This window comes from Procambarus clarkii, chromosome 40 (assembly GCF_040958095.1).
Source record: "Procambarus clarkii isolate CNS0578487 chromosome 40, FALCON_Pclarkii_2.0, whole genome shotgun sequence".
NCBI lineage: Eukaryota > Metazoa > Arthropoda > Malacostraca > Decapoda > Cambaridae > Procambarus > Procambarus clarkii.
Genome location: NC_091189.1, coordinates 27,445,491 through 27,468,902, shown reverse-complemented (window position 1 = coordinate 27,468,902; position 23,412 = coordinate 27,445,491). Strand labels below are relative to the sequence as shown.

The 23,412-nt window shown below is 48.4% G+C and overlaps 1 protein-coding gene across 1 annotated transcript in view; it reads left to right on the top strand.

Annotated features, from left to right (window-relative positions):
• The window catches only part of LOC123758018 (uncharacterized), a 163,003-nt gene extending 139,852 nt beyond the window's left edge, over positions 1-23,151 (top strand). The window contains exons 14-15 of the mRNA XM_069338897.1: positions 10,432-10,584; positions 22,901-23,151. Coding sequence (XP_069194998.1) covers positions 10,432-10,584; positions 22,901-23,023 — 276 coding nt within the window. The 3' untranslated portion in view covers positions 23,024-23,151. The remainder of the gene's footprint in view (positions 1-10,431; positions 10,585-22,900) is intronic.
• Positions 23,152-23,412: the final 261 nt, after the last annotated feature.

Genomic DNA, 23,412 nt, shown 5'->3' with positions numbered 1-23,412 from the left:
AATAAGAAGCAAAATTAGAAATATTCAGGCACAGGCAGGAGTGGAGAGGAGAGGGATAATGTATGAGAGAAGTCTAACCATGCAACACTACATGTATGTGAGTCAAAACACCCATTTCACTTATGGTAAAAGGAGAAATGCTTGGAGTGACTCTGTGTACATGCGGCTCAGGCTTGGGTACAAATATTACTGGGAATATGGGATAGGTGTTCATGATAATGACACGAAGTGTAAACTATGTGGTATGTTAAGGTCTCACACCCTTACCCATTATGTTCTTGATTGTCCGTTGATTAATGTATGTAGAAACACTGAGATAAGGACTGTTCCTGAGCAAATAGCCTGGATGTGTCACAAAGGAAAGGTTGATGATATTCTTGAGAGATATAAGAATTTTGCACCAAGACTGTAATATTTTGTTGAATTATCTGCATGTCTCTTGCAAATTGTCTATACAGTATAACTAGGTCATAAAAGTATTTGTGTGTACGTCTGATACCATACTACTTGTGAAGGAGGAAATGTACATGTTTATCTCTCAAAATGTTTGGTAACAGGTTTATTGTTTGTGATGTGTGTCTATGTATGTACTAACACGTTGTACTGAACGGGGTGAGAATAGCTTGAGCTACCTCATCCCTTTGTGTGTATTTTACCTCAATAAACTTATTTCAATTTCAATTCAATTTTTTGCGGGGTTTTCTTTTTTTTTTTTTTTTTTTATCTGCCTGGTGGGGAGTAGCCTTCATTCTTGCCCCCTGTGTCTCCTGTGTACTGAGTATTCTTCCTTCTTCCGGTGGTTCCCTCTGCTAGGTCCCTGTGAATGTACACGTCCCAGGGGTTCAGTTCTTAGAAGGTTGTTTGGTAGACTTGGGCGCCGGTTAGCAGTACCTTGCCTGGGATTACCTGAACGCGAGTCCTATTATAGTAAACACTCAGGACCCTGGGAAACCCCTGGGGGCATGTGGGTCCGATGGATGTGACCCAGGAGTCCCCCCTCACTTCCAGCGAGTTTGAGGGTTGCTCTCACCCCTTGTCTCAGCGTGACTGTCTTTGCCTCTGCTGCCTGTGGGGTCAGTGACACTTTCGGCCTGGAGTCCTGCGAGTTTTGTTGTTTCTTGTGAGTTGGTTACCCAGTCTTATGCTGACTATGCGGGTTCAGGCAGCACGGGCGTTGCACGTTGAGCTTCAATGGTGGCAACGCTCTCGGTTGTTTGCCCCCACCCCCTCCCCGGAAGCCCGAGGCTTTGCCATTTTGGTTGGTGTTGGGGCTTGGGGGGTTGTGGGGAAATTTGGCTCCAGTATAATACTAATAAAATGTATAATTTTAAGAATACAAATAATGATTGATTCTAAGATAGCTCAAAGGACCAGAATGAGTAATGAAATGAGAAAATCAGAGTGGCTTATAGATCTATGATTATATGTGAAGAAATTCTATTAAGCAATGACTGTAAATTATATAATTCTAGAGCCAGCCTCCCATGACACATTTTGGGGGGGTATTCTATGAGATAAATCTATGTGTAACATATATTATGCAATAATAATAATAAGTATAATATGCACACACATAGATAATGAGTAAAATATGTAATGCAAGAAATACTACTGCAATGTAAAGATTAATATGCATAAATGGCAGTATCAGACACACACACACACACACACACACACACACACACACACACACACACACACACACACACACATAAGGAGGGAGACTCGTTTCTCCTGTAGGCTGAGATCATAACAATATCTAGTCAAGGATAAGACCAAACTGGAAAAGGTTCAAAGGTTTGCCACCAGATTAGTACCCGAGCTGAGAGGTATGAGCTACGAGGAGAGGCTACGGGAATTAAACCTCACTTCTCTGGAAGACTGAAGAGTTAGGGGAAGGTGGTGGAGGCCAAGACCGTCAGTAGTTTCAAAGCGTTATATGACAAAGAGTGCTGGGAAGACGGGACACCACGAGCGTAGCTCTCATCCTGTAACTACACTTAGGTAATTACACTTAGGTAATTACACTTAGGTAATTACACACACACACACACACACACACACACACACATTTAACCCCCTAACACCTTCCCCCATCTCCCTCTTCCCCTCTTCTACCCCAAAACCCCCACCTACCCCCGATTCCCCCCTAACTAATATACCCTCTCTTCCACTCCCAGCACCCATGCTCCATTCTCATCTCAGCTCTCCGCCCTCAGTATCCCTCTCCCCCCCAACCTCTCAACCTCTATCTGACTCTCAGTCTCACTCTATTTCTCAACCCCCCTATGCTATTCAGACCCCTAACTTTCAGACCCATTATGCCCTTCCTACCCCCCTAGATGCCCAGACCCCATTCGCCTACCAGGCACTCCCAGGCACCCCCCTAGCACCCCCCCACTCACCCCCACAGCCCCCACTTGCCCCCCAGACACCCCCCAGTTCCCCCCAGACCCCTGGTGAAAGGGGGAACTCTGACACCCGAGTTTCCAAGAAGAGTCTCAAGGTTTGGTACACCAATGCTGATGGGGTAGCCAATAAAGCAGAAGAGATAAAAGAAAGAGTTAGTGAGGCAGACCCAGACATAGTGGCAATAGTGGAAACTAAAATAAATGGCATGATCTCGGATGCAATCTTTCCAGAGGGGTACCAGGTGATAAGAAAAGAAAGGACACAGAGACAGGGAGGAGGAGTGGCACTACTAATAAAGCGGAAATGGAAGTTTGATGAGCTGGAAAATCCGGGTACCAATGAAAGCACAAGCTTCATACATGGAACTCTGACAGTGGATGGGAAGAAGATTGTAATCTTGATACTCTACAATCCCCCACCAAACAGTAGAAGGCCCAGGCAGGAGTACGAGGACAGCAACAAGACATGTATGGATGAACTGCAGAGGGCAGCAACTTTAGCGCATAGAATGAGAGCGAAGCTGCTGGTCATGGGGGACCTAAATCACGGAGAGATAGATTGGGAAACGAGGAATCCCCATGGCGGGGAGGAGACCTGGGGAGCGAAGCTGGTAGACGTTATTGACAGGAATTTCCTAACACAGCATGTGAAAGAAGATACTAGGGAAAGAGGAGGGGATACGCCCAGCCTATTAGATCTCATTATCACTCAGAATGTAGAAGACATCGAGCAGTTGGAACATGAAATACCACTAGGAGCTAGTGACCATTGTGTCCTAGTCTTTGACTACATGATGGAGTTTAAAATTGTGACCAAAGGACAAGAGGTCCGGGAAAGGAGACTTGATTACAGAAAAGGGGACTACAGAAGGATAAGGGACTACCTGGGAGAAGTGCAGTGGGAGGAAGAACTTAGAGGAAAAACAGTGCAAGGTATGATGAACCAAGTCATATTGAAATGCAAGGAGGCTGAAGATAGATTTATTCCAACAATAAGGGAAAAAAGCAGGAGGGAATATAATAACCCATGGTTTAATAGACAGTGTCAGGAAGCAAAGGTGAGAAGCAGGAGGGAGTGTAGGAAGTACAGAAGACAAAGGACAGAGGACAACAGGATTAGATGTAACAGAGCTAGGAATGATTACATTAACATAAGACGAGTGTCGGAAAGAAATTATGAGAATGATATTGCAGTCAAAGCGAAAAAGCAACCAAAATTACTACATAGCCATATAAGAAGGAAGATGTCGGTAAATGACCAAGTGACAAGACTGAGGAAAACAGAAGGGGCATATACAGAAAGCGACAAGGAAATCTGCGAGGTACTGAATGCAAAATTCCATGGAGTGTTCACAACCGAGCCTGAGCAGCTCCCATTGTTAGAAGAGATTACCCAAGATGAAAGACTATCAGATATAGAGGTGACAGCAGAGGATGTAATGAAACAGTTGACAACACTGGATGCAAATAAAGCTGTTGGACCAGACAAAGTATCACCGTGGATACTTAAAGAGGCAGCGCAGGCTCTCAGCGTGCTTCTGGCAATGATCTTTAATGAGTCACTTATGTCGGGAGAATTGCCCAGTTGCTGGAAGGAGGCAAATGTCGTACCGATTTTCAAAAAAGGTGATAGGGAGGAGGCACTTAACTACAGACCCATATCACTGACAAGCATCCCCTGCAAAATACTTGAAAGAATAATTAGGCTAAGACTTGTTGAGCACCTGGAGAGCATTGGGTTTGTAAACAAGCACCAACATGGGTTCTGGACAGGGAAATCATGCCTAACAAACCTTTTAGAATTCTATGATAAAGTAACAAGGATAAGGCAGGACAGAGAAGGCTGGGCAGACTGCATATTTCTTGACTGCCAAAAGGCCTTTGATACGGTACCGCACATGAGACTGCTATACAAACTTGAGAGGCAGGCAGGAGTAAGCGGAAAGGCCCTAGTATGGGTGAAGAACTACCTAACAGGAAGGAGCCAGAGGGTAATGGTAAGGGGCGAAAAGTCGGACTGGCGAACGGTAACAAGTGGAGTACCTCAAGGATCGGTGCTGGGACCAATCCTCTTTCTAATTTACGTAAATGATATGTTTACAGGAGTGGAATCATACATGTCAATGTTTGCAGATGATGCAAAATTAATGAGAAGAGTTGTGACAGACGAGGATTGTAGGATCCTCCAAGAGGACTTAAACAGGCTGCAGAGATGGTCAGGGAAATGGCTACTGGAGTTTAACACCAGTAAATGTAAAGTTATGGAAATGGGATCAGGTGACAGGAGACCAAAGGGACAGTACACAATGAAGGGGAACAGCCTACCTGTAACGATTCGAGAAAGAGACCTGGGAGTGGATGTGACACCTAATCTAACTCCTGAGGCACATATAAATAGGATAACGACAGCAGCGTACTCTACACTGGCGAAAATTAGAACTTCATTCAGAAACCTAAATGAGGAAGCTTTTAGGGCGCTTTACACTGCCTACGTGAGACCCGTCTTAGAGTATGCCGCGCCATCATGGAGCCCCCACCTGAAGAAACACATAAAGAAACTGGAGAAGGTTCAGAGGTTTGCGACGAGGCTTGTCCCAGAGTTACGAGGGATGGGATATGAAGAGCGGCTGAAGGAACTGAACCTTACGACACTAGAGAAAAGAAGGGAGAGAGGAGATATGATAGGGACATATAAAATACTCAGGGGAATTGATAAAGTGGAAATAGATGAAATGTTCACACGTAATAATAACAGAACGAGGGGACATGGGTGGAAACTGGAAACTCAGATGAGTCACAGAGATGTTAGGAAGTTTTCTTTTAGCGTGAGAGTAGTAGAAAAATGGAATGCACTTGGGGAACAGGTTGTGGAAGCAAATACTATTCATACTTTTAAAACTAGGTATGATAGGGAAATGGGACAGGAGTCATTGCTGTAAACAACCGATAGCTAGAAAGGCGGGATCCAAGAGTCAATGCTCGATTCTGCAAGCACATATAGGTGAGTACATATAGGTGAGTACACACACACACACACACAGGGTTCTGAGAGAATGTGCATCTGAGCTCAGCATTCCACTTCACCTGATCTTTCAGGCATCCCTGTGTACAGGAATCGTAGCAGACGTGTGGAAACAGGCTAACATAGTTCCAATCTACAAAAGTGGCAGCAGGGAAGACCCCCTCAATTATAGACCTGTATCATTGACAAGTGTAATAGTGAAAGTATTGGAAAAGCTAATCAAAACTAAATGGGTAGAACACCTGGAGAGAAATGATATAATATCAGACAGACAGTATGGTTTTCGCTCTGGAAGATCCTGTGTATCGAATTTACTCAGTTTCTATGATCGAGCCACAGAGATATTACAGGAAAGAGATGGTTGGGTTGACTGCATCTATCTGGACCTAAAAAAGGCTTTCGACAGAGTTCCACATAAGAGGTTGTTCTGGAAACTGGAAAATATTGGAGGGGTGACAGGTAAGCTTCTATCATGGATGAAAAATTTTCTGACTGATAGAAAAATGAGGGCAGTAATCAGAGGCAATGTATCGGAATGGAGAAATGTCACAAGTGGAGTACCACAGGGTTCATTTCTTGCACCAGTGATGTTTATTGTCTACATAAATGATCTAACAGTTGGTATACAGAATTATATGAACATGTTTGCTGATGATGCTAAGATAATAGGAAGGATAAGAAATTTAGATGACTGTCATGCCCTTCAAGAAGACCTGGACAAAATAAGTATATGGAGCACCACTTGGCAAATGGAATTTAATGTAAATAAATGTCATGTTATGGAATGTGGAATAGGAGAACATAGACCCCACACAACCTATATATTATGTGAGAAATCTTTAAAGAATTCTGATAAAGAAAGAGATCTAGGAGTGGTTCTAGATAGAAAACTATCACCTGAGGACCACATAAAGAATATTGTGCAAGGAGCCTATGCTATGCTTTCTAACTTCAGAATTGCATTTAAATACATGGATGGTGATATACTAAAGAAATTGTTCATGACTTTTGTTAGGCCAAAGCTAGAATATGCAGCTGTTGTGTGGTGCCCATATCTTAAGAAGCACATCAACAAACTGGAAAAGGTGCAAAGACATGCTACTAAGTGGCTCCCAGAACTGAAGGGCAAGAGCTATGAGGAGAGGTTAGAAGCATTAAATATGCCAAAACTAGAAGACAGAAGAAAAAGAGGTGATATGATCACTACGTACAAAATAGTAACAGGAATTGATAAAATCGACAGGGAAGACTTCCTGAGACCTGGAACTTCAAGAACAAGAGGTCATAGATTTAAACTAGCTAAACACAGATGCCGAAGAAATATAAGAAAATTCACCTTCGCAAATAGAGTGGTAGACGGTTGGAACAAGTTAAGTGAGAAGGTGGTGGAGGCCAAGACCGTCAGTAGTTTCAAAGCGTTATATGACAAAGAGTGCTGGGAAGACGGGACACCACGAGTGTAGCTCTCATCCTGTAACTACACTTAGGTAATTACACTTAGGTAATTACACACACACGGGCCTCGTAGCCTGGTGGATAGCGCGCAGGACTCGTAATTCTGTGGCGCGGGTTCGATTCCCGCACGAGGCAGAAACAAATGGGCAAAGTTTCTTTCACCCTAAGTGCCCCTGTTACCTAGCAGTAAATAGGTACCTGGGAGTTAGTCAGCTGTCACGGGCTGCTTCCTGGGGTGTGTGTGTGTGGTGTGGGAAAAAAAAAAAAAAGTAGTTAGTAAACAGTTGATTGACAGTTGAGAGGCGGGCCGAAAGAGCAAAGCTCAACCCCCGCAAAAACACAACTAGTAAACACACATACATACATATGGACTCTGAATAATAAGGTACTATCTTCAATGAAAACTGATTATATCTCAGCTGTGACAGAAAGACGTAGATGCAGTCCACTGTACGCCAGTCTGGAAACAGTTTGAGATAGTGATACTTGGAGCACGTGAGGTTATGGCGGTCACACGCTTCCTCAAGGGTGTTGCACCATGCTGCAATAATGATAATTCCGTAATTTCCACCCCAAACTACTATTCACACACATATAAGGTCATGTCTAAATATTTGGAGGGAAAGGAGCTGCACTTACATGGGATTATTTTTTACGCCCGCAGCATAACGACATGGCACCTACATGATCTTATTTAAGAGCTCGTTAAATAGAACAAATGAGGTAAAAATGCCTGCCGAACTGGTGTCCGTGATTCTGGTAAGCTGCGTCCTCAATCCAGCATCTAGGGATGTAAGGATGCCATCAGGATGGTAAGATTTGTTGGACCGCTTCGGAGCGGTCCAAAAAATCGCTTGTTGATCGAATATGGCGAGAGTCCTCTCTCCTTCTTTTTCGAAAGTCAGGCATGCGCAATAGCTCACCGTGAGGATTCGAGCATAAATTATATTGATTTATTAAAGCTAAATAGGGAAGGAGGCGTTTATGAACACTCTTGATGGTTTAGATAAATTGTTTATGTGGTGATGTTTTAATTCTCACAGTGCAAGTCGGTTAATGTAGACTGCACAAATAAAACAATACGGGCTTGGTGGTGGAAATGATGTTAGATTATGATATGATTTACTGGAACACCGATCAAGCTGGGTTCAAGAATTCCAGTAAACTGTTCTACACTAAAAGTAAACCTATTACTAAATAATTATTCCTAATAAGGGAAAGTAAATGGTTACATTGGTGTTAAATCTACTGGTATGTGGAAATTTTATCTCCTTGCATGGCTGACGCAACACTACACAATTCTAGGAGAAATTACATGATGTTCCACAACCTAATACAGTAAATTCTACAGTACTAAACTACATATTAGTAGTGTTAGTTAATTATTACGCTTAATACAGGAAATACATCCTGTTGTATTAAGGATTAGTAAATGAATATTAGATGTGTATGAATATGGCTGTCACAAAGATCGTGACAGCCCTCTTCAACCCGAGGCCGGCTTCCTTCAAGACCAAGTAGAAGGAAGAGTGATAATTATTCAATATTTTTATTATTATTATAATAATAATTATTGTATTTAATAATTATCACTCTTCCTTCTACTTGGTCTTGAAGGAGGCCGGCCTCGGGTTGAAGAGGGCTGTCACGTTCTTCGTCTGGAACCCGCAGTTACGGGACCGGGACGTCCACCTCCCGAGGGTCGTGCGTCCCAGGCTCTGCTTCAGGAGGCTGGGGTCGTTCATACCCTTGCTGGGTGGTTCTTCTCCGGCCCCGACCACGGTGGTCTCCGGGGTTGGAGGTCCTTGTGCCCTTCTTCACCAGCTTCGAGGCCATCCCCGGAACTCACAGTTCCTGCGACGGCGCTGGAACCAATCGTATTAGCATATGCCTTTCCATTGGAGACTTTCAGCGCCGTGGAGAGGGGGGACCTGCTGCCTGGGTAACAGCTTCTCCCCCGTATCAACCTACGCTGGCTTTGCACCCTGGAGAGGCCACTCCATACCAGGCCAACATCAGAGCGCAACTCCATAGTCTCCTGAGACTAATGGATGCCTACTATGAAGCCTAATATAGGAAATACATCCTGTTGTATTAGGGATGAGAATAACTGTTGGAAATTTCCAACAGGGGTGTTGGTTGCTTCGGTTCCTTCCATACCCCCCTGTCTTTTCCCTGTTGTGGTCTAGTCTAGTCCCCCCCCCCCCTTCCTACCTGCATCCTGATCCTTACTGTCTGTGGGTTTGGGGTCGGGGCGGGATTTCGTTGGGTTTGAGACTAGGGCAATCTCGGGGAATTCCCCTTCCGCGGTAGCAATGGGGACATTTGAGCCTGTTCCTCCAGCCGTGTTATAAGAGTCTGCCAGTGGGCTCCCTTCCTTAGTATTTTCGCAGCTGCCCCGGTTTTTTTCTTGTGAGGCCGGGGGTTTGAGGGGACGGCTCGGCCCCGTAGCCTGCCGTGTGGGTTCCCAGGGCTGGGGAGGGGCTGACTTGGGTGGTCTAGGGCCCTGTTGGACCTCGCAGGGGTTTTTCTACCCTCTAGGCAGGGCTTGCGGTTATGCGGAGTGGGGGTTTTTCTTCCCTCCCCCCCCCCCTCTCCATACAAGTTGTTGGGCGTCGGCCCCCTCCCTGGGCTCGGTTCCTTGTCCCTTGAGTCAGTTGGTTCCGTCCTGTCGGCGGGTGCTCTTCTTGGGGTTCTACATGACTTTTGGTCTCCGGTGCGACTGTGCCTTTATGTGCTTTCGTGACTTGTGCTTGCTTCTGTGTTCTCGAAGGTTCGAGAAGGTTTTTTGCTACTTCTCGTATTATTGGAACGTCTGTCGTCTTTTGGTGTGGCTTCCCTCCGGTCCTTTCTGGGGCTTGTTGGAACTTTTCTGTGCTTTATTTTGGTTTTCGGTCCTGTCTCGTTCTTTTTGTGCTGTCTTTTCTCTCCGTGCTCTGTCTCAGCACTGCTCGTTTTCTTTGCATACTACTAGTCCGGGATGCCGGATTGGGCTACTTGTAGCCCAATTGGGTTCACGTTTAGGTTCCTTGTTTTCATTTCGTAAGCCGACTTTGTTGTCGCTGCTTACTCCTCTTTTGGCTCCTGTCCCATGAGATGGGCTGTTTCTTCTATTTAGCGGTTCACTCAGGTCACGTACTGTTTGGCTACTTTTCTTGTACAATAGTCCTAGTTGGCGCCTTCCTGCCGAGCGGGTTGTGCGGTTCGGACAGAGTGTCCTGCGCAGTCCTGCACAACTCCCCGTGGGAGTTTGTTTTGATCTGGGCAGTTACATTCAACCCTGGTTGTATGTGGGTATGGTTATTTGTTTTTCAACCTCATTATTGTGACATATTCTCTGCAGTATTATGAGAATTTTTTAAAAATACATATGTAGTAAAATAATGAAGAGTAATTGTTTATGTAAGATACGATATTGGTAGGTTTTATACTTGTAACCCATTGTGCCCGAGAATTAACCCCCCGAGGATTTTTCCAGCATATATAGTTTCTATTATTTATTCTAGGGCATGTTTTAGTGTTAATGGCTCTTTGTATTGACAGATGAACCTACCTGGCTGTGGATACCAAGTTGTGGGGAGCGAGATTGTGATTGGTGGGCAGCAAATGGTCGTGCTAGAATCCCCAGGAGCCGCTCAGCACCACCAGGACCACTCCAACCATCACCACCTCGTTGTCGCCTCCTTTACACAAATGGTACAGTTGCATGAGGTGTTGGTACTGGAAGTCACGGTACAGTTGCATGAGGTGTTGGTACTGGAAGTCACGGTACAGTTGCATGAGGTGTTGGTACTGGAAGTCACGGTACAGTTGCATGAGGTGTTGGTACTGGAAGTCACGGTACAGTTGCATGAGGTGTTGGTACTGGATGAGCCCCAGTAGCTCCTTGAAATTATCTCACTGAAATTGCTTTATGTAAATGGATCATATTAGATGTGAGAATCCTGTTTGGCCTTCCAGAGGCAAAAGCTGACTTTCTAACAAAGGTGAAGAGAGTGAGTGACAATTTCTCACCACATTATCAATGATCCAAAAAAGGCAGTGAAGCTTTACAGACAACTGGAGAGTTGACAAAAAACTGAAGACTTGAAACTGTCAAACAATTCACACACAACAAGAGAAACATTCAAAATTAGTACAAAGTTTGTAGTTGGGAATACCTTCAGCATGCAGCTCAGCTTCTGTACACAGTTCTTGGTCACTTCTGGACCTGATGAACCTCCCACCAACAAACTGATTAACCTGTTAGGGGAAGGAATCAGGGAGCCATTGGGAGTCATCCAGAAAAAGGCATTTCATTACATTCAGTGCTGGGTTTCAGGGGAAGACCCTTGTAACTTTCTGAAGCTAACAACAGAGAACAAAAACAGGACTTACCAGGGAAGAGAAGAGGCGGCATACACTAGGATCAAGAAGATAATCCAGGCTGGGAGAGACTGCTTAAAGCAACACACAATCGACTGGGACCAGGAACTTTAACCAAATACCAGGCTGCCAGAACCCTGTTGAAACATCAAAACCCCCCAACCCCAAATATTAGTCCCAAATGAGGCCTAGGCAAGACTGAACCTGGGATGGAACCAGTTAACCAGTAATTTGAACCTGGCAAGCTGGGAAAGAACCAGATCCCTGGCTAGCTAACACACGGACCTACTGAGAACCCAAACCACCCTGATGTCGAGTTAGGCGAACACATGAACCCCTAGAAGGGGCAGCCAGGCCACAATCACCCACGCCAACCTTGTAAGCACACGGGGAGCCAGATTCCAACCTAATAGAAGAACCTTAAAGTGTTATGCCTGATGCCCCACCTCAAAAACTAACAATCCCTGAACCTGGATGAATAGGGATGTGTCAGTACACATCCTTGAGGTCCAGGGACACCACATCCTTGGTGTCCCTGGACCCTCCAGTCTGTAAAACCAGGTGCACTTGAGCCAAGGTGGTCATGTGAAAGGTTGGACAGGGTATGTATGTGTTCAAACTTGAAAGATTGCGGATGTATCGTAGATCTGATGAGTCCCTCTTAGGGACCAAGAACAACCAGGAAACATACATTGAGGGGACGAGGTCAACTTGACCATGCATGTGTCCACCCAACTCGCAATGACCAGATGCAGAGCTGGAGTGGATACACTGACCCAAAAGTCTGAACCCAAAGAAATGGGGAGGTTATCTTGAGATGATTTCGGGGCTTTATTGTCCCAGCAGCCCGGTCCTCAACTGGGCCTCCACCCCCAGGAAGCAGCCCATGACAGCTGACTAACTCCCAAGTATCTATTTACTGCTAGGTAACAGGGGCATCAGGGTGAAAGAAACTCTGCCCATTGTTTCTCGCCGGCGCCCGGGATCGAACCCAGGACCACAGGATCACGCGTCCAGTGTTCTGTCCGCTCAGCCGCCGGCTCCTGGAGCATCCAACCAACTTCGCTGCAGGAAATGATCCTAAAGGCCTTTGAATTGTGGGACCAGGAGCTGGAAAAACATGCCAGATGCACTCCCTATGGCAGCCTCAACAGGACAGCATATACCATTTGCAGAATCACTTACACAACATGTAGTTGCTACATCTAGCAGAAAAGGAACTCGTAACTGGAAGCACAATGGCCTGGAAACCTGATTCTCCTAAGGACCTCCCTCACCCAATAGCAGGTGAGGTCCTAACCCTATCAGACTGCCTCCAAGCAGGGGCAGAACCCTGAGAAAGCAGCAAATGATCGATAGCCTGACAGGAGAAGGCTGCCACAAACAAAACTTGGGACATTGCATCCTCCAGAAAGAGGAGAGGTGAGGAATGGGAGATGAACAAAGAAAAAAGGACCAAGCTAAATCTAACAAATGGGCCAGCATGGCCTGTCAGCTTGTGATATGGGCCATGTGAAATATCCCCCCCCCCACACCACCTGAAGGAGAGGGGGTGAGCTTCTTGGGTAAGGCCACTAAAGCAGGAACTACAAGCCTCAAAGTCTCCACAGCCGGGGCAGCACCAAGTGAAGCCACAACCTCACAGGAGCAAGTCCATGTACAGTCGCCACTTAGCTTGAAGCAGGGAGCTTTCTACATCTGAAAGACCCGGAACACTACTGACCACGTGGGTATCAGCGAAACAACCGACCAAGGAAGATGGCTGCTTGCGGATGCTGGGTCTCCTAGTGGTGGCATTTGATACTACAGTATTTGTTTTGTGCTAATTTTGAACGTTTCTCTTGGTCTCTGTGAATCAGTTACAGAGTTCTTTGTCAGTTTTGAGACTTTGGGCTTTATTAACTCTCCAGTTGTCGGTAAAACTTTGCTGACTTTGTGAATGCTTTCCCGACTGGTGGCAAATTGTCACTCACTCTGTCTGCACTTGTATGAAGAGGGTCAGGTTTTGGCTCTTGTCCCTGGTAGGCCAAACAAGGCTTGTGTATCTTATATGGCCCAATTGCATGGAGCAATCACAGCAAGATAATTTCTGGAAGCCTCCAGGGGCTCCCCACTAAAATAATTATTTTGGACTAATGAATAAGATTTTAATATTTATATCAATTGCATTTCATCTTTTAATGAAGATTTGCTTTCAGAGTGGGAACTTTTTCTTCTATTTGTATGGTACTTCATGTCTTAGGAAATTAAAAAAAAAAATTATTTTTCACCAAAACTATTTATTGTTGATGTGAAGTAGAAGTAATATTATTGTGCAATTTCCTGAGGGGAGCCCCTATGGAGCTTATCAGGCTAATGTATGTTATATTAGACCTGGACATTAGATATGGAGTTCAGACCTACCAGGGACCAGCGCCAGAACCTGGCCCCTTCAGAGAGGTTTCAAGGAGCAATGGCCCTGGAAACCTTCCCCCCCTGTGGTTGGGGGTTTTCCTTATGTACCATCGACCTGGGTTAGGCACCCAGAAAGGTAGGGATAACAAAACAAACCCCACATGGTTAGGAACTAACAACAAAAACCGAACAGAGAGGTAGAATTCCCTTCAATCCCAAGCAAACAAGCAAACGTAACACACTATTGCTGCGCCGCTTGTCCACGCAGCCCTCCCCCGGGGTAGGGCTTCTGCTAATGAGGACTGTCACTGCCCCCCCCTCCCCCTCCCCGAGAGGGGTAGAGGGGGGGCCCCCAGACCTCACCGCGCCAGCTGCATAGCACTCCAGACCGTAAGCTAATGTCAACCGGGACAGATGCTTCTCTGGTCTCAGTTTCCTAGGCGGTGTTTGCCTCCATTGCGCTCACTGCTGTGTTTCTGTGTTGTGTGGTGGCCAGGTATTCCACATCAGTACCAGGGCTGCATGCGCTTAGGGGCTTCCTTCCATAAGTGAGTACTGCCCCTGCGTGACAGGGTTATCTTTCCTGGGGCGTTCGGGACCCATTCCCGTAGAGGTTCTTGCTGCTCGTCATTTACCTCGTCCTTGGGGCCAGCTGGGGCTTGGGGCCATTATTTGGCCTTGGGTAGGGACTGGTATTGTGCTGGTTGGGGCGTCAAGGTGTTGTGCGACCTGCTAGCTACACGGTGACCGGTTCCTATTGCCTCTGGGGATGGTGTACTTTTGCGGGGTTTATCTTTTTGTTTTATTTTCATTTGCCTGGTAGGGGTCTGCCTAGTGAGGCTATAGTTCCACTGGCATTGTTTGGTGGCCCTCTGCTAGGCCCCCGTGATTGTACACGTCGCAGGGGTTTTCAGTGTTAGCATCTACCCCTTGTTAGCTTTGGGTGTTAACTGGTTAGCGACACCTTGCCCGGACTTCCCGTAGTCGTCACCCTACGGGCCCTGGAAAACCCTCTCGGGGCTCGGTGGACCAGGGGATGTGTCTTCCAGGTTCCAACCCATCTTGTGCGGGTTCGTTGGTTGCTGTGCCCTTGTCTCAGGGTGACACTCTCCACTTTTACCTCCGTCATGCTGCCTGTTGGGTCACTGAAACCTTGACACGGAGTCCTGCAATTTGTGTTCTCTGCTTGTTCTCCAGTACTCTCCTGACGTCATTACTGTTCAAAGTACAGGCTGCATCCATGTTGCAAGCTCGGTTTAGCTTGCTGCAACATGCTAGGTTGGTTTCCCACCCAGATGCCCCGGGGCCACCCCATTTGAGTTAGGTATTGTTCACCCCTTTCCCCTTCCTTTTCCCGGCTCCTGACCGTCTGTGGGTTTCAGGGTCGGGGCGGGGTTTAATTGGTGCCGAGACTCGAGCGGCTTTGGGGGCTGCCCCGTTTGGGTTGGGGGACGGTGGTTTTTTGAGCCGTTTCCTCCTGCCAAGGCTTCTGGGTCTTACCAGTAGCCCTTTCTTGCTGCCTTTCCCATGGCCTCTTGCTTTTCTTTAAGGGCAGAGGGCTTGAAGGACGGCTCTGCCCCGGGGCCTCTGTTGTTGGTTCCCGGGGCTGTGGGGGATGCCTGCTAGCAGTTCTTGGGCGGTTTGCCCCTGCCTGGGTTTTCTGCTGTTGGGCGGCGTTTTTCACCCATCCAGTCTGCTTGCTTCCCACTTTTGCTGGCGTGTTTTTGTATCTTTAGCGTCAGTCACAGCCCCGGCTGGTGGCCATTTTCGTCTGCCGGTTTCCCGGTGTGGCCACCAGGGCGGCGTTGCGGTTTGTTTACATGCGACTGGGTGTGCGGGCGAGCTTCTTGGGTGAGTTTTCACCTTTTCTTAGGGGGTTTTATTCTCCTGTTGTCGTTTCTTTGCTTTTCTGGTGTTTTCTGCCCGTTGCCTGTTCCTCTGGGAACGTTTGGGTGTTGATTTTACACCGGGTTTTCCATTTAGTCTGTTTTGGGTCTGGGTCTATGGGTTTGCACTCAGTGTCCCCTGGCTGGCATGCTTGCTCCCACACCTTATCCCTCGGTTTTCGGTCTGTTATGACCGTTTTCCCAGGGGGTTCTGTCTGGGGGCTGTGCTTTGCCTTTCTGTGGTGTTCTCTGCCGGCAAATGTGATGGTTTGGGCTCCCCCTGGTTAGATTCAAGGTTCCTTTGGGTTCTTTGGTTTCGTTCCGGAGGTTTCTTCCTCTTGGGCCCCCTTTGTGGGTTCAGAGGGCTTTGTTTCCTCGTGTGACCCAGTTCTGCCTTCTGGGGTTCCGGGGTCTTCCTGGCTTGCAGACTGATCTTTTTGGGTCTTGGCACATGTTGTGGTCGTGCTGGGATTTTGAGGTTTTGCTGTCGAGGTGGGCCTTTTGATGCAGTTTTGTGCTTTCTTTGCCTGGTCGGCATGGTGCTCTCTGCCCACTGGTCGGCGACTGGTACTTTTCTTTTGCAATGTATGTGTGTGTGTACACATGTGCATGTGTACACTGTGTGTGTTTGTGTGTGCACATGTGTATACACACGTGTGTGTAACATATCTTGAGTGTTTGTGTATATGTATATGTATGTGTATATACATAATGTGTATATGTGTGTGTACTTTTTCTTTCAGAAGGGGTTCTGTTCCCTTCTCTGTTGATGGGGTGCTGGGGGAGCAGCTTACTCTGTTGACTCTCGCATGGTCCTGCTGTTGGTGGGCGCTTTTGGTTGTCTTCCGGCCTCTGGTGGCGTCGGTAGACGGCTTCTCCCCCTTTGGGGGGGTTCAGAGCTGGCGGGGTGGACTTCTTTCCCTGCGCTTCGTCATGTCATCTTAGTGGGTGCGTTGGATGTGGTCGATCCGCCCACCCTTCTGGGGTTCCTGTCTGCTCCTTGCAGTCATGGGCCTTTCACATCTGCAGTTCTTCTGGACTTCTTCAGTCTGGATTCTATGCCCTCCTCGGAGGACTGTTGTCTCCTGTCTGGCTTCTGTTGGGGCCGGGTGCCTGGATGGTGGCCCTGGACCTCCAAGTCACTTCTTGGCACGTTCCTCTCCAGTTTTCTGGGACTGGCACAGTTGGTGGTGGGGCTTCAGGCTTGCTGTTTTTGTTGCCTTCCCTATTTTGTAATGGGCCCTTGGTATATTTTTGTTTTGCATCTTTACCGGATCTTGGTGCCCTGTCTGAGTCTGAGATTCGGTGTCTGGCCTACCTCGACGACTGGCTGGTGTGGGCTCCTAGTCAGTATGCTTGTCTGCTCGCCAGGGGTGTGGTTCTTTCCAGATCACCGGGTTTGGTTTCCTGGTGATCTGGAGGCCATTCCATCTGTTTCCGTCCTGGGTTCGGACCTGGGCCTTGTTTAGGGCTATTGGGCCACTCATTGTCTTTCCCTCCAGAAGTGTTATTGCTGCTGTGGTCCCGCCTTCGGCTGTACATAAGGGGGTCCTGGGCTGCTCAGCGGTTGCTTGAGCAGTTGTGCGGGAGTCTGAACTTCGACGTGCTGGTCTGCCCGCTGAGTCAGATTTGGCTTCGGCGTCTGTTTGGTTCCTTCGTAGACTCCCCTTCCGCCTCTTGCATTCGTTGGGTTCGTTCCTCCGGGGATCTTGTGTTGGTGCTGCGTCACCAGCTTCCTCTTTGGGGTTTTCGGGGTTCCGTGCCATGGCACCTCCCCCGAGCCTTCGCTCGATGTGTTCACGGACGGGTCATCTCTCGGCTGGGGCTTTGTGACTAGTGCTCACCAGGTCGGCCAAGGTTGGTGGAGTCTGTCCATCCGTCGGGCTCACAGCACGGTTCGGGAGTTCGTGGCTGTCTGGTTTACGCTTCGGAGGGTTTGGGTCACTCAGTGCTCTACCATTCAGCTCTGTTCAGACTGTTCTCTGGTGGTTCTTGCCGGAACCACAGGGGTTTGGCTAACCGTGAGGTTCATGTCCGGGGTGTGTCCTGCGTCCTGGTGGACAGCTGTCTCGGTTCATTCCTCTCTTCGCGGATTGGCGAGTCGTCGCCGACTCGTTTTGTTGGCTCTGTCGGACTTATGGATTCCTGGCCGTGGACGTCTTCGAGTCAGCGTGGTCTAGGCGTTGCCCATTTTATGTGGCGCCCTTACCCACCTGCGAGGCATTCACAGTGGATGCTTTTCGGCAGGACTGGTCGAGGTGGGGGTACCTGTTCCTCTTCTCCCAGTCCAGCTGTTGCTTCGGGTTCTGGCTTGGTTGCAGCCCATTCCCACGAGAGCAGTCCTTATGGTTCTTTGGTGGCCGGCCCAGCCTTATTTTCAGACGCTGCTTGATAGGTGTTCGAACCTGGGGAGTTTTCCCGCGGCTCCGCCTCTTTCGGCAGGTTGAATCGGTCCTGTATGTGACTGGTTCAGCCTTCTCCTCGGCTCTTCGCGTCTGGTATTTTGATGCGGGTATCACCATCTCTGTGGTGTTCAGGTGGCTTTGTTGACGGTGTCCCACCTGCGAGCTTCGTCTTGACGACAGTATGACGTTTCGTACGCTTTCTCGTGTTTTGTTTCACCTCTGGCCTGCTCATGTGCCGCCTGGACTGTCCTGGTACTTGATCAGGGTGCCTTCTTATCTTCTCCTCAGTTTGTGGTAGCCCCTTCGGTTCAGGTTTCTGCTCTTTGGTACTGGTGGTGGATTTGTACGTGTGCAGCCTTTCTCCGTTCTGGTGACGGTCGAGACGGCTGCTTTCCGGAGGGGTTCTTTGGTTATTAAAGCTTGATTGGTTTGGCCGGGGGTGCGTCTTGTGTTGTCCGGTTGTGCTTTTTGCCGTTGCCTACGTACCGTGTCTGGGGATGCACTGTGGTTGATCCGGTTCCCCTCGTTCCCTATTTTCAGGGCTCGGGTCTCCCAGGTCGTCCACAGAGTTTTTCATTCTTCCAGCCTGCGGTTTGTCTTTGCGCCCGTGCTGTTCAGACTTTTGCAGCTTTTGCTGCTGTGTTGGCGACGTCTAGGGCTCAATTCGGGCGCAGGGATTTGAGGGTTGCACAGGTTCTTGGCCGCCCATTCTTTATGCGTGTCTGCTCCTGTGCGTTCTTGTTGCCTTGGGTCGCAGGTTGCGACCTGTTGTCTCGACTTTGCGTTGCAGAGTTTGTGGCGGCCGCCTCCCGGGTTGGCCCTTTTTTTTCCTTCTCTTTGGGTATGAAGTTCCAGGGAGCCGTAGGGGCTCCCCACAGAAAACCAACGTTGAATGTAATGAAACGCCATTTTCTGGGTGAGCCCCGAAGGCTCCCTGGCAACCCTCCCTCCCAACGGTCGGCGGTTTTTTCTCATTGGTTGAAGCTTAGCTTCCGAACTGAAGCTTGGCAGCCGGCGCGGTAAGTCCGGGGCTCCCCCTCCCCCTCTTGGGGCGGGGAGGGCTGCGTGGACGATCGGCGCAGCAGTAAAGTGTGATGTTTGCTTGTTTGCTTGTTTCCTTGTGATTGTAGGGAGTTTCTACCTCTCTGTTCGTTTTTTTGTTTTAGTTTTTTACCATGTGGGTTTTGTTTTGTTATGCCTACCTTTCTGGGTGCCTAACCCCGGTCGATGGCAGATAAGGAAAACCCCAACCACAAAGGGGTTTTCCAGAGCCATTGCTCCCTGAAACCTCTCTGAAGGGGCCAGGTTCTGGCGCTGGTCCCTGGTAGGTCTGAACTCCTTAGCTAATGTCCCGGTCTAATATAACATACATTAGCCCGATAAGCTCCAGGGGCCCTCCGGGCTCACCCAGAAAATGGCTTTTCATTACATTCAACGCTGGTTTTTTGGTTGACTCCCGGCCTCTGGTGGCATTCAGTGACTCCTCCCCCTTTGGGGGGTTCGGGGCTGGCGGGGTGGGCTTCTTCCCCTGCGTTTCATCATATCATCTTGGTGTGGGGATGCACTTAGATGTGGTCGATCCGCCTCATCCTTCCGGGGTTCCCGCCTGTTCCAATTCCGACACAGGACTTTGAAGTTCTGCGGCTCTTCTGGACTTGTTCCGTCTGTTCCCTGGATTCTTTGCCCCTCTTCAGATGACTGTTGTCTCCGGTCTGGCTTCTGTTGGGGCCGGGTGCCTGGATGGTATCCCTGGACCTCCTGGTCACTTCTTGGCACGTTCCTCTCCAGGGTTCCAGGACTGGCACAGTTGGTGGTGGGACTTCAGGCTTGCCGCTTTTGTTGCCCTCCTTAGTTTGTATTTGGCACCTCGCGTCTTTACGCATCGTTACCGGGTCTTGGTGACCTGTTTGCGTCTGCTCGGGTTTCGGTTTCTGGCATACCTTGACGACTGGCTGGTGTGGGCTCCCAGTCGGTTCGCTTGTCTGCTCACCAGGGGTGTAGTTCTTTCTCAGCTAGCTGGGTTCAGGTTCCTGGTGAACTGGAGGACATTCCATCTGGTTCTGTTCTGGGTTCGGACCTGGCTGGATCTTGTTTGGGACTCTCGGATTGCTTCTTTGTCTCTCCCTCATGAAGTGTTGCTACAGCTGTAGTCCCGCCTTTGGCTGTTTCTGAGGGGGGTCCCAGGTCACTCGGCGGTTGCTCAAGCAGTTGTGTGGGAGTCTAAACTTCGCCGTGCTGGTCTACCCGCTGGGTCAGGTTTGGCTTCGACATCTATTTTGGTTCCTTTGGGGACGCCTCTTCCACCTCTCTCGCGATCGTTGGGTTCGTCCTCTGGGAGCCTTGTGTCGGCTGTTGCATCACCGGCTTCCTCTTCGGAGTTTTCAGGGTTTAGTGCCTTGGCACCTACCCGAGCCTTCGCTCAATGTGTTCACAGACAGGTCATCTCTCTCTCTGAGAAGGGACGGTGGGGTCCATTCTTCTGTCGGGCTCACGGCAAGGTTTGGGAGTTCGTGGCGGTCTGGTTTGTGCTTCGGAGGGTTCAGGTCACTCGGGGCTCTACCATCTGGCTCTATTTGGACTGTTCTCCGGTGGTTCGTTGCCTGAACCACAGGGGTTCTCTTCGGTCCGTGCCTCTTTGGAGTTGGTCCCTTCTAGTTTTTCGTCTGCTGGATTCTCGGGGTTTGGCTCTCCGTGTGGTTCATGTCCAGGGAGTGTCCTATATCCTGGCAGATGGCCTGTCTTGGTTCATTACCCCTGTTCACGGAATGGACATTCGACACCAACTCGTTACATTGGCTCTGCATTTTGTATGGGCTCTCGGACATGGACATCTTCGCGTTGGTGTGGTCTCGGCGTGGGGCCCTTCCCTTGCCTTTGAGGCATTCGCGGTGGATGTCTTTTTAGCAGGACTGGTCGAGGTAGAGTTACCTGTACCTCTTTCCCCCCGGTCCAGCTGTTGCTTCAGGTTTTGGTTCGGTTGGAGTCTTTCTCAGGGAGAGTAGTCCTCGTGGCCCCCTTGGTGGCCGGCCCAGCCTTGGTTTCAGGTGCTCCTTGCCCAATGTCCAAACCCGGGGCGTTTTCACACGGCTTCGCCTCTTTCGGCAGGTCAGGCCAGTCCGGTACGTGGCTGGTTCGGCCTTCTCTGTTCTTCGAGTCTGGTCTTTTTGATGTGCGTGTATCACCGCACATCGCTATGGTGATCAGGTGGCTTCATAGATGGTTTCCCACCTGCGAGCTTCGACTCGGTGACTGTATGAAGTTTCCCGACGTTCTTTCGCCATTTTCTTGCTCATTGTAGGTGGTCTTCTTTTTCGGATCGGGTTGTCTTGTCCTTTCTTGGGTTTTTTCAGGACCGTCATTTGATGCTTCTTACTGTTGCCTCGTATCGTGCGGCGCTGGCATAGCCACTTCAGCTTGCGTTCGGGGTGGACATCACATCAGGCCTGCTCATGCACCGCCTGAGTCATCATTGTTCTTGGACAGGGTGCTCTCTTATCTTTCCTCTCCTCGGTTTGTGGTGGCCCCATCGATTCGAGATTGTTTTTCCAAGGCTCTGTTTTTGTTGGCATTGGCCTCTGAGGGTTGGATTTGGGAGCTTCTTGCTCTCCTCCGGCGCAGGGGTTTCTGCTCTTTTGGTCCTGGTGGTAGGTTTGTACGTTTGCAGCCTTCTTCATCTTTTCTGGCAAAGAATGAGATGACAGCTTTCCGGAGGGGTCCTTGGGATATTGATGCTTGATTGGTTCGGCCGGGGGGCATCATGTGTTGCGTCCGGTTGCAGCTCTTTGCCGTTACGTGAGCGCCTCGGCTGTGGTAGCTGGGGATGCGCTTTGGGTTCATCCGGTTTCCCTCGTTCCCTGTTCCAGGGCTCGGGTCTCCCAGGTCGTCCGCAGGGTTATTAAGTCTAGCCAGCCTGTGGTCTATCGTTGTGCCCATGACGTTCGGAAGTTTGCAGCTTTGGCTGCCGTGTTTGGTAACGTGTCTTGGGCTGATATTCGGGCGCAGGGATTTTGGAGGTCGAACAGGGTCCTGGCTGCCCATTAATTGGTGAGCGTGTCTGCTTCTGGGCGTTCTTGTGTTACTTTGGGTTGCAAGTTGCAGCCAGTTGTCTCGACTTTGCATTGAGGAGTTTGTGGCAGCTGCCTCCTGGGGTCAGTCCCTCTTTTCCTTCTCTATGGATATGTAGCTCCAGGGGGCCGTAGGAGCTCCCCTCAGAAAACCAGCGTTGAATGTAATGAAACGCCATTTTCTGGATGGGCCAGCGAGGCTCCCTAGCAACCCTCCCTCCTACCGGTCGGCATTTTTATCGCGTTGGTTGAAGCTTAGCTTCCAAACTGGAGTGCTATGCAGCCGGTGCAGTGAGGTCCAGGGCCCTCCCCCTCTCGGGGAGGGGAGGGCTGCCTGGACGAGCTGCGCGGCAGTAGTGTGTTACGTTTGGTTGTTTGCTTGTTTCTTTGTTTCCTGGGATTGAAGAGAGTTCTACCTCTCTGTTTGGTTTTTGTTTTTAGTTTCTTACCATGTGGGGTTAGTTTTGTTATGCCTACCTTTCTGGGTGCCTAACCCCGGTCGATGGCAGATAAGGAAAAAAACCCAACCACAGGGGGGAGTTTTTCAGGGCCATTGCTCCCTGAAACCTCTTTGAAGGGGCCAGGTTCTGGAACTGGTCCCTGGTAGGTCTGAACTCCATATCTAATGTCCCTGTCTAATATAACATACATTACCCCGATAAGCTCCAGGGAGCCTCCGGGGCTCACCCAGAAAATGGCGTTTCATTACATTCAACGCTGGTTTATATTTATACAGTACAATATTCTATGAATTTATTAAGATTTTGTATTTTTATGCTATGGATTTAATAACATTTTGTATTTTGATTTTATGGATTGAATAACAAAATTACTTGTATGTAATAAAATTTTGCATTTTTATTTATGTATTTAATAAACGTAAGTAATGATTTTCCAGGAAGGACTTGATGAACTGTCAAAGGTGGAAAGAAGAGAGAGTGTAGACAACATAGAAACTACATCACAAGTGGAAACGAGGCAAGTTAGTGCAGCCATCGAGGTCTCGGAAAGTATCTCGTAGTTATAAGTACTCCAGTGTACTGTATTTGAATGCTACACTATTTTCACATAAAGTGTGATGGGCCTTTCGCTCTAATACTGCGATGCCGGACTCCGTCCCAGGAGCTTTTAGTCTGAAAATGGCCGCTGTGGAAGTTTCTTCAGAAGGCTCTGTCATCACACAAACCTCTCACTCTTTATCTGTATTTATTCCTCCCATCACCTTTTCTCTTCCAAAATATTGGTTATCTGCTTCTACCATATGACTGTTACTGTATATCCTACTGGATATAATAATACCATAATAATAATAATATAATACCATATACTGTATTATTTTTATTATATAATATTATATAATAGTATAATATTTTATAATAATATAGTATAATAATATATTTAAGATAATAC